General features: G+C 35.9%; 1 protein-coding gene across 5 annotated transcripts in view; it reads right to left on the reverse strand.

Moving 5' to 3' along the window:
- Positions 1 to 13,617, reverse strand: part of Hace1 (HECT domain and ankyrin repeat containing E3 ubiquitin protein ligase 1) — a 123,424-nt gene that overhangs the window by 44,725 nt on the left and 65,082 nt on the right. For all 5 annotated transcript variants that reach the window (XM_055616085.1, XM_055616083.1, XM_055616084.1 and 2 more), the window contains 4 exons: positions 13,312 to 13,462; positions 2,799 to 3,133; positions 2,271 to 2,339; positions 1,950 to 2,037 (listed from right to left, as the gene is read on the reverse strand). In XM_055616085.1, the coding sequence (XP_055472060.1) occupies positions 1,950 to 2,037; positions 2,271 to 2,339; positions 2,799 to 3,133; positions 13,312 to 13,462 (643 nt within the window). The remainder of the gene's footprint in view (positions 1 to 1,949; positions 2,038 to 2,270; positions 2,340 to 2,798; positions 3,134 to 13,311; positions 13,463 to 13,617) is intronic.

A 13,617-nucleotide genomic window follows, 5' to 3' on the forward strand; every position in this document is an offset into this window, starting at 1 on the left:
CTGACCCTCACAGTGGATGTATCATTCAACCTCTCTTTCACTCAAATTAAAAACTCACACATTTTTCAAGCCTTTCAGAGTCACTTAAAAATCTCTCCCTTTTTGAAATATCTCTTCACTTTAACACCCAAAAAAACTCCTTCTTTCTTAAAAGAACTAAGTAATATGGTAATTACTAACTTATAGATATGTTTATTATCTTCCCTGTTGGATTTAGTAACAATCCTCTTTGAGGGTCTTTAGAAATTGCTCAGTAATTAAGATCTTGGCTGCTCTCCCATAGGACAACCTCAGCTCGGTTCCCAGTACCCACATGGTGGCTAAAAACTGTAACTTGAGCTCCAGAGGATCCAATACCCACTTCTGGCCACCATGTACACTGTAATTCACGTGGTATACACACAAGCATGCGGGTAAAAACACTCAGAAAATAATATTTTTTAAAAGATGCTATTTGAGAACAAAAGGATTTCTATCTCCAAAACTACAACCATATACTGAGAATATATGCCAGTCTTTAGTCTCTCCTACTCCTAGCGAGTTTGTGTAATGATCTCTATATTTTATAGATTACAAATATCAAGGTTCTGTGGGATGGGAATGTAGCTCAAGTGGCAGAGTGCTTGCTTTTAGCCTGTGCAACAACCCGGTTTAATCTCCTACATCAAATAAATGAGGTGTGGTGAAATATGCTCTAATCTGAGTATTTAGAGGGAGAGGCCGGGAATCAGAAATTTATGGTCACTCAGTTATATAGTGAGTGTGAGGCCAAGCTGGGCTGCCTGAGAACCTGACTCAAAAGAAGTTTTTAATTAAAAAAATAAATAAATAAAAGTTCAAGGATGTTAAGAAATGTGGCCAAAATCACATAACTGATAAAGAGCAGAGCACAAACAAATGAAATAAACAGGTACAATCCTAGTACCTGTTTTAAAAAAAATCAAATCAAGTACATTTGGAGAACTGTCAAGTTAAATAACTTTCTTTTTTTTTTGGCAGTTTTTCAAGACAGGGTTTCTCTGTGTAGCTCTGGTTGTCCTGGAACATGCTCTGTAGACCAGGCTGGCCTGGAGCTCACAAAGATCTGCCTGCCTCTACCTCATGAGTGGAGGGATTAAAGGTGTGTGCCACCATGCCCAGCTAAATCACTATTTTTACAAAACGGTTTAATAGTCCTTTACCATACTATTGATGTGTTTTATAAATTCCTAAAGGGCATAGTTGTGATTTCCTAAATGTATTTGGGAATAAAATCCTTTCCTCAGAGACCTTCCAAAACTAATTAGAAACATGGCAATGGTGCTGGAGAAATGGCTCGGAGGTTAAGAGCACTGACTGCTCTTCTAGAGCATCCAGGTTTGATTCCCAGCACCCACATGTCAGCTCATAACTGTCAGTAACTCCAAGATCTGCTACCTTCACACAGACATACATGCAAAACACCAATCCACAAAAAATAAAAATAAACAAATTTAAAAGAAAGAAGTGTGGCAATGTATTCTGCTACTTCTGTACATGCCTTTGTACACAGCAGGCACTAAAACACGATTCTGGAAGAAGAAAATTCATTCCTCATACTAAACTAGCATGGAGTACCATCTTTCACACAGTAATTTAAAGTAAAGCTACTGAACAAAATTCAGAATCTGAAAGTTACTTTCAGAGGTCTAGAGAAATGGCTCAAAGGTTAAGGGGACCAGAGTTCTCAACACCCACGTGGCGGGGAGTAACTCCAGTTGAGGGGATCTGGAACCATCTTCTGACCTCCACGGGAATGCACATGGCATACACACATATGGGCAGAGAAAACACCACACACACAAAATCATAAAAACATATTTTTTTAAATAACACAAATTTTTTAAAATTAAAATTACAAATACTTAATTTTATTAATAAAGAAAAATTTTATTCCACTATATTAATAATGAGATAAATAAAGTTTGTACCTGTGCTTTTATGATATGCATGAATCTTGACATCAACTCAGGACATTCAAGAAGAAAATGAAAATGGTCAAATATAATTTTGGGATTTCTAAAAAAAATAAAAATTAAATGAACAAAAATTATCACTGAGTAAAATGCAATGTCAGATATTCAATGCTGAAGTAGAAGAAAAACATATTACTCTCTACCTGCTATACTTTTTGTTAATGACCACATTTTCAATAGACCTAATTTGAACAGAATTATTTTTTTCCTGTAAATGAAAATGCATAACTAGAGAAAAGGCTGCCAAGACAGTCTAAGATTCCCATAAAGCCTTACCTGTTCACAAAGCATTTTAACACTTCATCATGTTTGCAGACAAATTCAATGAAACGAGGCGAAGTCATTCTGGGTGAAGGGAAAAAGCAATCAGAATACACAAAGTTGGTAATATAATATACAAATCAAATAAATTAAGTGAAACTGGCATCTAGACCAAAAGAAAGAACTTAGAAATATATCTTCCTTAAAAACTGTGTATACCTAGGCAGTTATGCACAATGAAACAATACACGTAACTTGTTATTAACAGATGACAGAGAAACAAGTGACTTCTAAAAACTGTGAAACTTTGTACAGCTCTTTACAAAGTAGCAGTCACAAATTTACATAAAAATAAATGTATATACTTTCACAAAATGTAAATATTTTACTAGATTTGTATTAGCCCAATGAGTATAATAAAAAATGCTAATAGAGCCTTTTAAAAAATCAAAATATTATATTTGCTTTTGTTGAAATTACAAAAATATTGTAGTTTTTCTTCATGTATAAGAGAAAAGTAATAATAAGTCAAAACTTTCTTACCCTGGAGGCATCTGACAAGAGCAGCACATGTAAAAGGCCTGAATGACAGCACTTAGCCGGTTGGCTGTCACAGAAATAACATCCTGACAATCTGCACTGGCTTCCTGTTTCCCTGCAAGCACATCTGGTTTGGATTCCTCTGTACCAGTGGATAGGTTTTCATAGCTCCCAGGTCCTGAGGGTTCAAATGGTGAAATGGAAGTGGCATCTTGATCTTGGCCTTTTTGTTTCAGTAAAATAGAAGTGATATCCGTTGAATCCTTTTTGTTTTTCATTAATTCTGTGGCTATTAAAACTAACCATTCATCTAATGAGTGCCAAAGCAATTCCAAAGGCTAAAAAGAAAAGAAATGGGCTTTTAAAACAACATTCTTAAAGTACATTGATTTTTAAAGAAAAAAGACAAAATTAAATCTCATCTCCAGATGGAGAAAATAATAAATTTATTCCAGACATTTTTATCTTCTCAAGTCTTTTTGACAGGAAAGCTTAAAGGTAATGAGAATATACAAATGTTAAAAAAAAATTAAGTAATTTACATTAAAACTTATACGTATATTATTTCTATAATTTATAAAAAATAAAATCTAACAAAAATTTATAAGTAATCATTCATTTTCAAATATGTATTTTTAAATGGCTTACTGCTTTTATAATCCCCTAATGTTTATTATAATTATGTCAACAATTTTCAAACATAAGTATTTTTAATTTAAAAATCTAAAAATAGCTACAAAAAAACCTTTAGTGAACTGTTTAGTTCACAGTGCTTCTTGAAAGTATTTCTATGATTTTTCATAACTTATAAAATTATAAAGTAGGGAATACTGTAGATGTTCACATAATAAAACATACATATGTAATTCACCTCTAATAATTGGTAATTTTTAGAATTATCTTATTATCTTAGTGTGTGGGACATCCCTATGTACCATGTGTGTGCCTGAAACTGGAACAGGTCATCAGATCCCCTGGGACTAGAGTTACAGATGCTTGTGAGCCACCACATGGGTGCTTGGAATTGAATCTAAATCTTCTACAAGAGCAGCAAGTGTTCTTAACTGTTGAGTCATCTCCCTAGTCTAAATAACCAGTAATTTTTAAGACAAGAAATATAATGACTAAATTATAAATTACAGACTTAGCAGGACAGTGAGATGGCTCATCTAATTATGGCACTTGCCACTAAGCCAGACAACATGCATCCCTTCAATCCCTAGGAAGCCTGCGAATGAGAGAATTGACTCCTAAGGTTGTCTTCTGATTTCTGCACACATATCTTGGCATGCACACATAAATACATGTACACATGTGGGAGCACACACACAAAAAAGTTATCAATTTTTAAAAATGAAAAATTTTAAAAATAAAAAAAGGCAGAATAGAATCCTAAGGAGTTTTTCTTCCCCACCATGCCAGGAATCGAACCTGGGACCTCACGCATGTTCAGCATGCACTCTACTATTCTGCACCAATAGTCCTTAGGAAACAAGCACTGTTGCTGCTGTGGTTCTTTCTAAATTCCGAAGGAGCCCTAAGATGGCTTCCAACTACATATGTAGCCAAGACGAGCTCCGGGTACCCCTGCATCTCAAGTGATGGGACCACAGGCAAACAGGACGCTGGAGAGAACTGAATCTTACTTCTAAATACTGAAATCCCAGCTGAGAAGAATGAAATGTCTTCTGTGACGGATCATGTATTACATTTTATACTTTAATTCATGTTCTCACAGACCAAGTATCAGAGATGAACTGTAAATGACCTACAGCAATTGGTTTATAAAGTACAGAAAAATACTCATGCCTAGCTACTGAATTTGAATGGGAGTACAGGTTTAACAGCCCTTCATATTATACAATATTTTAAATATTCCTATTAAGAATTGGCTCTCCGCTTTATTTGTGATGGTGAGAAGCTGGAAACAGCCCAGATGCCCCTCAGTTGAGGAACAGATACAGAAATTGTGGTACATCTACACAATGGAATATTACTCAGCGATAAAAAATAAGGAAATCGTGAAATTTGCAGGTAAATGTGGGAACTGGAAAAGATCATCCTGAGTGAGGTATCCCAGAAGTAGAAAGACTCACAGGGTATATATACACTCACTCATAAGTGGATATTAGACAAAGAATATAGGATAAACATACTAAAATCTGTACACCTAAGGAAGCTAATCAAGAAGGAGTACTCTGGCTAAGATGCTCAATCTCCATTCAGAAAAGTAAAGAGGATGGATATCAGAGGAGGGAGAAAACAGGGAACAGGACAATAGCCTACCACAGAGGGCCTCTGAAAGGCTCTACCTTGCAGGGTATAGAGGCAGATGCTGAGAATCATAGCCAAACTTTGGGCAGAGTGTAGGGAATCTTATGAAAGAAGTGGGAAACAGTAAGACCTGGAGAGGACAGGAGCTCCACAAGGGGAGCAACAGATCCAAAAAGTCTGGGCACAGGGGTATTTTCTGAGACTGATACTCCAGGACCACTCATGGAGATGGCCTGGAACCCCTGCACAGAGGCAGCCCATCGCAGTTTAGTGTCCAAGTAGATTTCCATAGTAATGGGGACAGGGACTGTCTCTGACAGGAACTGATTGGCCTGCTCTTTGATCACCTCCCCCTGAGGGGGCAGGGGGCAGCCTTACCAGGCCACAGAGGAAGACAATGCAGCCACTCCTGATGAGACCTGATAGACTAGGATCAGAGGGAAGGGGAGGAGGACCTCCCTTATCAGTGGACTGGGGTAGGAGCACAGGTTAGAAAGAAGGACGTAGGGTGGGATTGGGAGAGGAGGTGGGAGGGAGCTACAGGGGGGAGACAAAGTGAATAAACTGTAGTTAATAAAAATAAAAATAATTTAAGAAAAGAAAAAGAAAAAGAATTGGCTCTCTGGAGCTGAAGAGACGGCTCAATAGTTAAGAGAGCTGGCTGCTCTTCCAGAGGACTATGATTCAATTCCTGGCACCTACATGGTAGCTCACAACTGTCTGTAACTCTAGATCTAGGAGATCTGACACCCTCATGAATGTACTCAAAACTACCAATGCACATAAAATAAAACTAAATTAAAAAAAAAAAAGAATTAGCTGTCTTCCTCAAAGTGAATGCTTAATCTTTCTTTTGAATGGTGAATAATTATAGATACTAAAAACTGGACCAAACATTTAAGAAAGACCTACCGTAGAAACACCTCACCTAAAAAATAACAATTAAATCATCTTGGTTTCAGGAACCATCATGGAAAGAGACTAAATACCTGTATTTACAACCTTAGAGAATGTTTAAATAGCCTGTGCTGCCAGGAAAAGCTCAACAGTATCTATTAATAACAATACCTCTGCCACATCTCCTGTTTTACTTTTCTTTAGCTTTCTGTAAACCTGAGAATTTTGCTCACTGAATTTACAAATAATTAATGTATACTTGCTTTTTCATTTACACATTAAACAAAAAGCAAAATTAAATTAATCCAACTACATTGAACTAGCCTAGTTCACTGACTCAAAAAATACTATGCTCAGGGTAGGCAGGAAACCAGAGTATCTTCATTTTAGTGAAATTAATTTAACCTTCACCGAAGTTGAAATGAACACCTTTTTCGCCTAGAAAGAGGATTTTTCAATAGCTGTAAGATTCCTTAAGGTTGGAAGATTTAGAATCCCTGCTGCTTAAGAAAGAACCAACACGAACATCAAAATGAGACCATCACTGAAAATACTTTAGGATTCTAATCACAATCCAAGAGTTTCTCTTCATGACCAAAATATTAAATATGTATATATATTATACATGGCACATACATAATCTCAAGCTTACTGGAAAACTTTTTTAAATCTCAAGATATGCTGAAGTGAAAACAAAATCTAACAAGAAAGCCAACTTGTTCACGAACATCACAGCATTTTAAATCCTGTTCTTCTCAAATAGATAATGCCAAATGCCATACTACTCCCCCAAAGACCTTTAAGCTAAATTTCTCAACTTTTTCTTGGCTTCTAAAAAATATATTCCAAATTACAATTTTATGAAACTATTAAAAGTCACAGCTTACTGTTAGGAAAAAAAGGGCACACCAACACGTGACTAAAACCTAACTCTCTTTCCTATGCTCACTGATCCAACAACAAAAAATTCTCCCTCAAATACTCCAAAGCTGCTAGACACTGGATAAAAATCTCTTAACACTGAAAGAAAGTGTTACTATTAACTTAGAGGACTTCTAAAATAAATCAGATAACTACTAATAACAGGATGTTCAACCATTTCACCTACTAAAAACAAATGGCCTATAAACACACTCAATCCTAATGGAAGGCCCATTAGTTAATCCTAACAATAAAATGACATGCTAGAGTATATAGTTAATGAGATGGCAAGTAGGAATCAACTGCTACCTTTGACAGAATGTGGTAAAGTTAAAACCTATTTCCAGTCCAGCATTAGCAATTCAGCAAATGGTCCGGGAGTTTACAACTTCACATGAATGGATACAACAATAAGCCTCACATGAATGGATAGCAACAAACAGTCTCTCTCTACTTTGTTTTTATACATAAGAAATTAGATGGCTTTCCCATCACTCACAGATGACATATTTAATTCACAAAGCTAGAAAGAGACTAAAAGAAACTTCAACAGTTAATACTTAATTTCTGTAGCACTTTATTTTTAGTCAACTTGTAAAATACTTGCAAACCAAATCCAAGAACACATCTTAAAAATCACCCACGATGATCAAGTTGACTTCTTCCTAGAGACTTAGAGATGGTTTGACATATATAAATCAATAAATATAATCTACCATATAAACAAATAGAAATAAAAAAAAACACATGATCATCTCATTCGATTCCTGGTGAGATTACAGATACAGATTATGATAAAGACAGGTTACAACAATCACACAGCCAACATCACCTTAAATGGAGAGAAAGTCAAAGGAGTTTCCCTAAAATCAGGAACAAAATAAGATTGTACACACCTCGTCATACCTATTCAACATAGTACTTGCAGTCTGAATTAGAATAAGACAACTGAAGATCAAAGAAATACAAATTGGAAAAGAAAAAAAAGTCTAAGTATGTTTATTTATAGATGATATGGCAGTAAACTTAAGTGACGTAAAAAATTCTACCAGAAACCTCCTACAGCTGATAAACACTTTCAGCAAAGTAGCTGAATACAAAATTAACCCACAAAAATCAGTAGCCTTCCTATATACAAATGAGAAAGGGTCTGAGAAAAAAAAATCAGGAAAACAAACGCTTTTCGCAACAGCCTCAAATAAGAGAAAAGTCTTCGGATATCTCTACTCAAGCAAGTCAAAGACTTGTCTGATTTAAAAACATCAAGTCATTGAAGTAAGAAACTGGAGAGGCAGACGGAGAGATTTCACATGCTCATGGATCCGTAGTATTAACAAAGTAAAAATAAGTATACTACTCAAAGCAATTACAGATTCAATGCAACCCCATCAAAAACTCTAACATAATTCTTTACAGATACTAAAAGAGCAATTTTCAGCTTCATACGGAAAAACAAAAAACTCAGAACAGCTAAACAATCCTGATTGATAAAAGAACTGACACAACCCCTGGTTTCAAGCAGTAGTACAGAGCTATAGTAGTAAAAACAGCATAGCACTGACACTAAAACAGATACACTGATCAATGGAATCAATCTGAAGACCCAGAAAAAAATCCACACATGTAAGAACACTTGACTTTTTTTAATTAAAAAACAAAAACAAACCAATAAAAGAAGAAGAAACAGGTGCTGTGGCACATGTCTATAATCCCAGCACTCTGGGAGGCAGAGGCAGGCAGATCTCTGTGAGTTAGAGGCCAGACTCACTACAAAGTGAGTCCTGGACAGCCACGGCTACACTTAAAAACAAACAAAAAAACAAAGAAAACCAGAAATACACATTGGAAAAACGACTGAATCTTCAACAATGCTGGCCAAACTGGCCAGCTGCATTTAAAAGAATGAAAATAAATCCATACCTATTACCCTGCAACAAAACTCAACTCCAAATGAATCACAAAACTCAACATAAAACCAAATACACTGAACCTGACAGAAGAAAACGTGGGAATAACCTTGGGCTCATCGGCACACAAAAAGGCTATCTGAAGATAACACTGTTAGCACAGGCAGCAATATCAACAATTAGTAAATGGAACCTCATGAAACCGAAAACCTCCTGTATAAGAAAAGGACACTGTCATAGGAACAAAACAGCAGCCTACAGAATGGAAAAATATTTTAACCAACTATACATTCGACAGAGAGCTAATATCTAAAATAAATAAAGAACTAAAAATACTAGATATCACAAAAATAACCCAATTTAAAAATGGGGTAGAGATCACAACAGAGAATTCTCAAAAGGGAAACTCAAATTCCAGAGAAACACTCAAGGTAAACAAACACTCATCCATTGCTGATGGGACTGCAAACTTGAACAGCCACTACAGCAATTAATGTGGTGGTTCCTCAAAAAGATGGAAATTGATCTACCTCAAAATCCAGCTATACCACTCCTCAGCACACATCCAAAGGGTGCAATATCCTACTACAGAGACACTTGCTCAACCATATCATTGGTGTTCTAGTCATAGTAGCCAGGAATTGGAAACATCAAAAGGATGAATAAAGAAAATGCAGTGCATTTACACAATTTACGATTTATATTCAGCCACTTAAAAAGTCATGAAATTCACAGGTAAATAAATGGAACTAAAAATTGTCATCCTGAAAAGGTAACCCAGACCTAGAAAGACAAATATGATATGTATTCTATTATGTATGGATGTTAGCTGTTAAGTCAATAATACCAAGCTACAATCTACAGAGCCTCTGAAGGGAGAGGAGAGGCTGGGAATAGATACATCTCCCTAGGAAAGGGAAACAGAAAACACAGTTATGGAAAGATGGAGGGTAGAGGAACATGGTATGAGATAATGGAGTAAAAAGGGAGAGGTATCAGGGGCATGATGGTAGGAATAATGGAAGAGACAGAGAAAATTAAGTGCTATTTTAGTAGTAGTACAGAAAACACAGTAGAGTGTGTCTTGCAACGGTAGCACAAAGTCTGTGGGAGTAACCAACAAAGAACTGATTTGATTTAAGGCCCACTTCATAACCAGGAACCCATACCCAATACTGCTTGGATGATCAAGAACCTGAGACAAGCTAGGCCAGGAACCTAGGGTAAAACTAAATAACACTGGTCTTAAAAAAAATATAAGAACAGAATATAACAATAAAATGACTCCTAAAAGAAATTCTGCTTTACTCACAGATCAGTGCCTTGCTCAACCGTCATCCGAGAAGTTTCCTCCTAAAGTAGATAGGAAAAAATTACAGAGATCCACAGCCAGGCATTATACAAAGAATGAGAGACCTTGGATCACTCAGCCCTTAAATGAGATGCCTCTATCAGATCCTTCCCCTCGGGGCTCAGCAAGATAAGGAGGCAGAAAGAGAGTGAGAGCCAGAAGCGATGGAAGACACCAAGAAAGCAAGGCCCTGTATACTAATGTGATCAAAGCATGCATGCACTCACAGAAACTGATACAGCATGCTCAAGGTCTACAAGGGTCTGCACCAGGTCCTTTGTGACCATATTACAGCTTGTCACAACATAGAGGAATTAACGCAAAGAGTCACAACTGGACAACGCACACAGTGAGACAGTTTGGAGCACTCAGTCTTAATTAGATGTCTTCATCACACCCTTGCCCTCAAGCTTCAGGAATCTATCTTAAAAAGGAGGCAGAAATACTTTAAGCACCAATGATGATGGACAATATAAGGAAACAATATCTTCCAGACACAAGAGGACTGATACACACATGAACTCAGAAACTGTGGCAGCACACACAAGCCATAACAGGTCCTAGTACTAGGAAGGAGACATAGTGTCCCATCTCTAACCGAGAAGCTATTTGCAATTAATACTTGCTGTGGAAGGGGAAAAATCAGTTTTCTACACTGGAGTGTCACTAGGTGTATCAACCAAACTCCAGGACGGGCCCTATGATCAAGAATTGCTGAACAACACAAAACAAACTTTGTTTCTGTTTTTTTTTTTTTTTTTTACGGGGGGGTTGTTTTGTTTTTTAATGTTTTTTTCTTATTTATTTCTTAATTTATACATTTTCATTTGCTTGAGAAAGAGGGACGGAGAGAGAAGAGAGGTAATAAACATAAAGTTGGGTGGGCAGGGAGGTAGAAGATATTGGAGGAGTCGGGGGACAACCTGATCAAAACATCATATGGAAAATTTTTTTATTAAAAAAATTAAACAGTCAAAATATAGCTTAGAGATAAAGCACTTGACTAAAATATATGAGGTCCTGAGTTCATTTCCCAGGACAGCAAAAAATAAAAGCAAAGAAAACCCTTAAGTATATGACAAAACACAGTCTGGATTTCATGATGCAAAGAAAAAAAATATGACACCTAGAATATGTGAGGCCTTATATTTAAGTCCCAACACTAAAAAAATAGCAAGGGAGAGAGTGGGAAACAATACCTCTGGCATACTTTTCAATAGTTAAGCCTGTACTGGTTATGTATAAAACTATCATTTAACAACTGTTACATGCTTACACAGAGCCCATTAGCAAGACAGATTCAAATTTCAAGAATAATGAAAAATCAATACTGAGAACAATGATTGCCTATACCTAACATGATTTTCCACTTATCATTACAGATGAGTAGAAAGTAAAATTGGGGGTAGAGTCAGTCCTCACAGTGAGCCGTGCCAGAATATACTAAAAATAACTGCATATGATATGATGTGCTTTTAAAAAGCACTGACACAGAGTAGATTAGTCACTTAGAGTAAAATGCTACAGGAACAGTACACTGTCAATCCTAACAAAAGGAAACAGTACATGGGAAACCAATTTGAAACAAAAAAATGCTTGATTTCCTTCTTCCAGAAGGTGGCACAAGAGGTAGGAAAAGCAGCAAAAGAAACACATATGTATAGCTGAAAATTATCTTTCCTGTAATGATTTAAAAAAAAAAAAGCATGAAACATATAAACAGATACTTAGACATCCCTTTCTAAAGAGCTATCACACAATTCTTAACATTCAAGAGTACAGTGCTGGACAGCAAAATGGCTCAGCAGGTAAAGTGTTTACTACATGAGCTCAGAACCCAGAACCCACAGAAAGGCAGAGAGGAGAAAACCAACTCCCAAAAGTTGTCCTGTGAGTTCCACCAGCCTGCACTCAAATACATACATCATTCATACAATAATAATACACAAATATTTTTAAATACAGTATCAAAATGCTTGCAAGCCATTTATCTGTTAAGCATGTCAAAAGTTTCATGTAAGACAAATAGAATTGCTTAGCTTATAATATCAACTTTGATTCAAGTTTTATAGACAGTAAGCCTTTTCAAGTAAATGATACTACATAGAAAATATTTGTATTACTTCTTAAGAGATACCCTCAAGACTGTTGCAAGAATAATGTCTTCATGAACCTCAAATGTTTATTTTATAACACAGAAACCTCTTAAGAAAGACTACGCTTAATAAAAAATGAAAGGTATTAATGTGACCCACAAGTAGAACATTTGCTATGCACCAAAACATGCTTTTTTGTTGTTACTGCTTAGTTTTTTGCTGTGCTGAGGAGCAAAGCCATGGTCTTGCACACAACATACAACAGCACCAACAACCATTACTAGGAACATAGGCATAGTTAGTTCATAAATTTGTAAGTTGTCATAGACAACAACAATGGCCTGCATTAGAAAATAGAGCCGAAGTAATGCAACATTTTTAATCCCAAATAGTCTTCTTTAAAGAAATCCCAGGAACTGTTAATAGAACTATTAAGTATGAGTAGCCTTTCTTGTAAAATATGTAACACATATACAAACACACAGCACATATGTAATAAAATTGAACAAAAGGAGATTATTTTACCTTCTAGTAAAAAAAAAAAAAAAAAATTTGCATTAAAAATTCGTCATTTGAGCTAGACCTGGTGGCTGAGACTTGTAATCTCAGCTACGTAGGAGGGGCAGGATGTTGGAGAATCCAAGGCCTCTCTAGGCTACAGAACCAGGAACAAGTAAGTCTGACCAATTTAATGAGATCCTGTCTCAAAGTGAAAAGTAAAAGGTAAGCTAGGGTTAACTTAATGGGTCAAATGCTTACACAGCACATACATGGCCCTAACTTCAACATCTAATACTGCATAAAATAAATCAGCAAACCTGTAATTCAGTTCAATTACTTTAATACTAACTATCTCTATCCTTAAAAACACTAATGAGATCAATTTATGGGAAGAGAAATATTAAAAACTTACCAATTAAATCTTGTTCATTAGACAGAAATGAAAGAAAAATATGTAACCAAGTTATGAACCAAACTTATATCCTGTCCATGAGGTTCTGATTATTGAATGCATGCTGTGTTACAGTCATCTCTTTTCCGTCTACCTTCCTAACAACAACTTTTCTGACCTTGAACACCTGGCTTCTTGGAGTTTTATTCCCATTGTAGCCCATATCGATTCCATTACTGGGAGATGAGGGGCCAATTCGAAAGACATGACAAAAGATCCTCACAATCCTTAAAAGGCTCTTCATTTGAGCATCATAATTGCTAGATAAACTGAAAATGAAAAAATTGAAATGTGAACAGATTAGGTGGAGCCAAACAAATTCATCTTCAAATAGTTATTTTAAAACATATTTATCCCACTAACCATCTGTTTCATGAATTATCTGTAGTAAGATAATTTCTTACCATTCTAGGAGACAGAATGA

The sequence above is a fragment of the Psammomys obesus genome, unplaced genomic scaffold (assembly GCF_907164565.1).
Source record: "Psammomys obesus unplaced genomic scaffold, mPsaObe1.curated_primary_1811, whole genome shotgun sequence".
Lineage (NCBI taxonomy): Eukaryota > Metazoa > Chordata > Mammalia > Rodentia > Muridae > Psammomys > Psammomys obesus.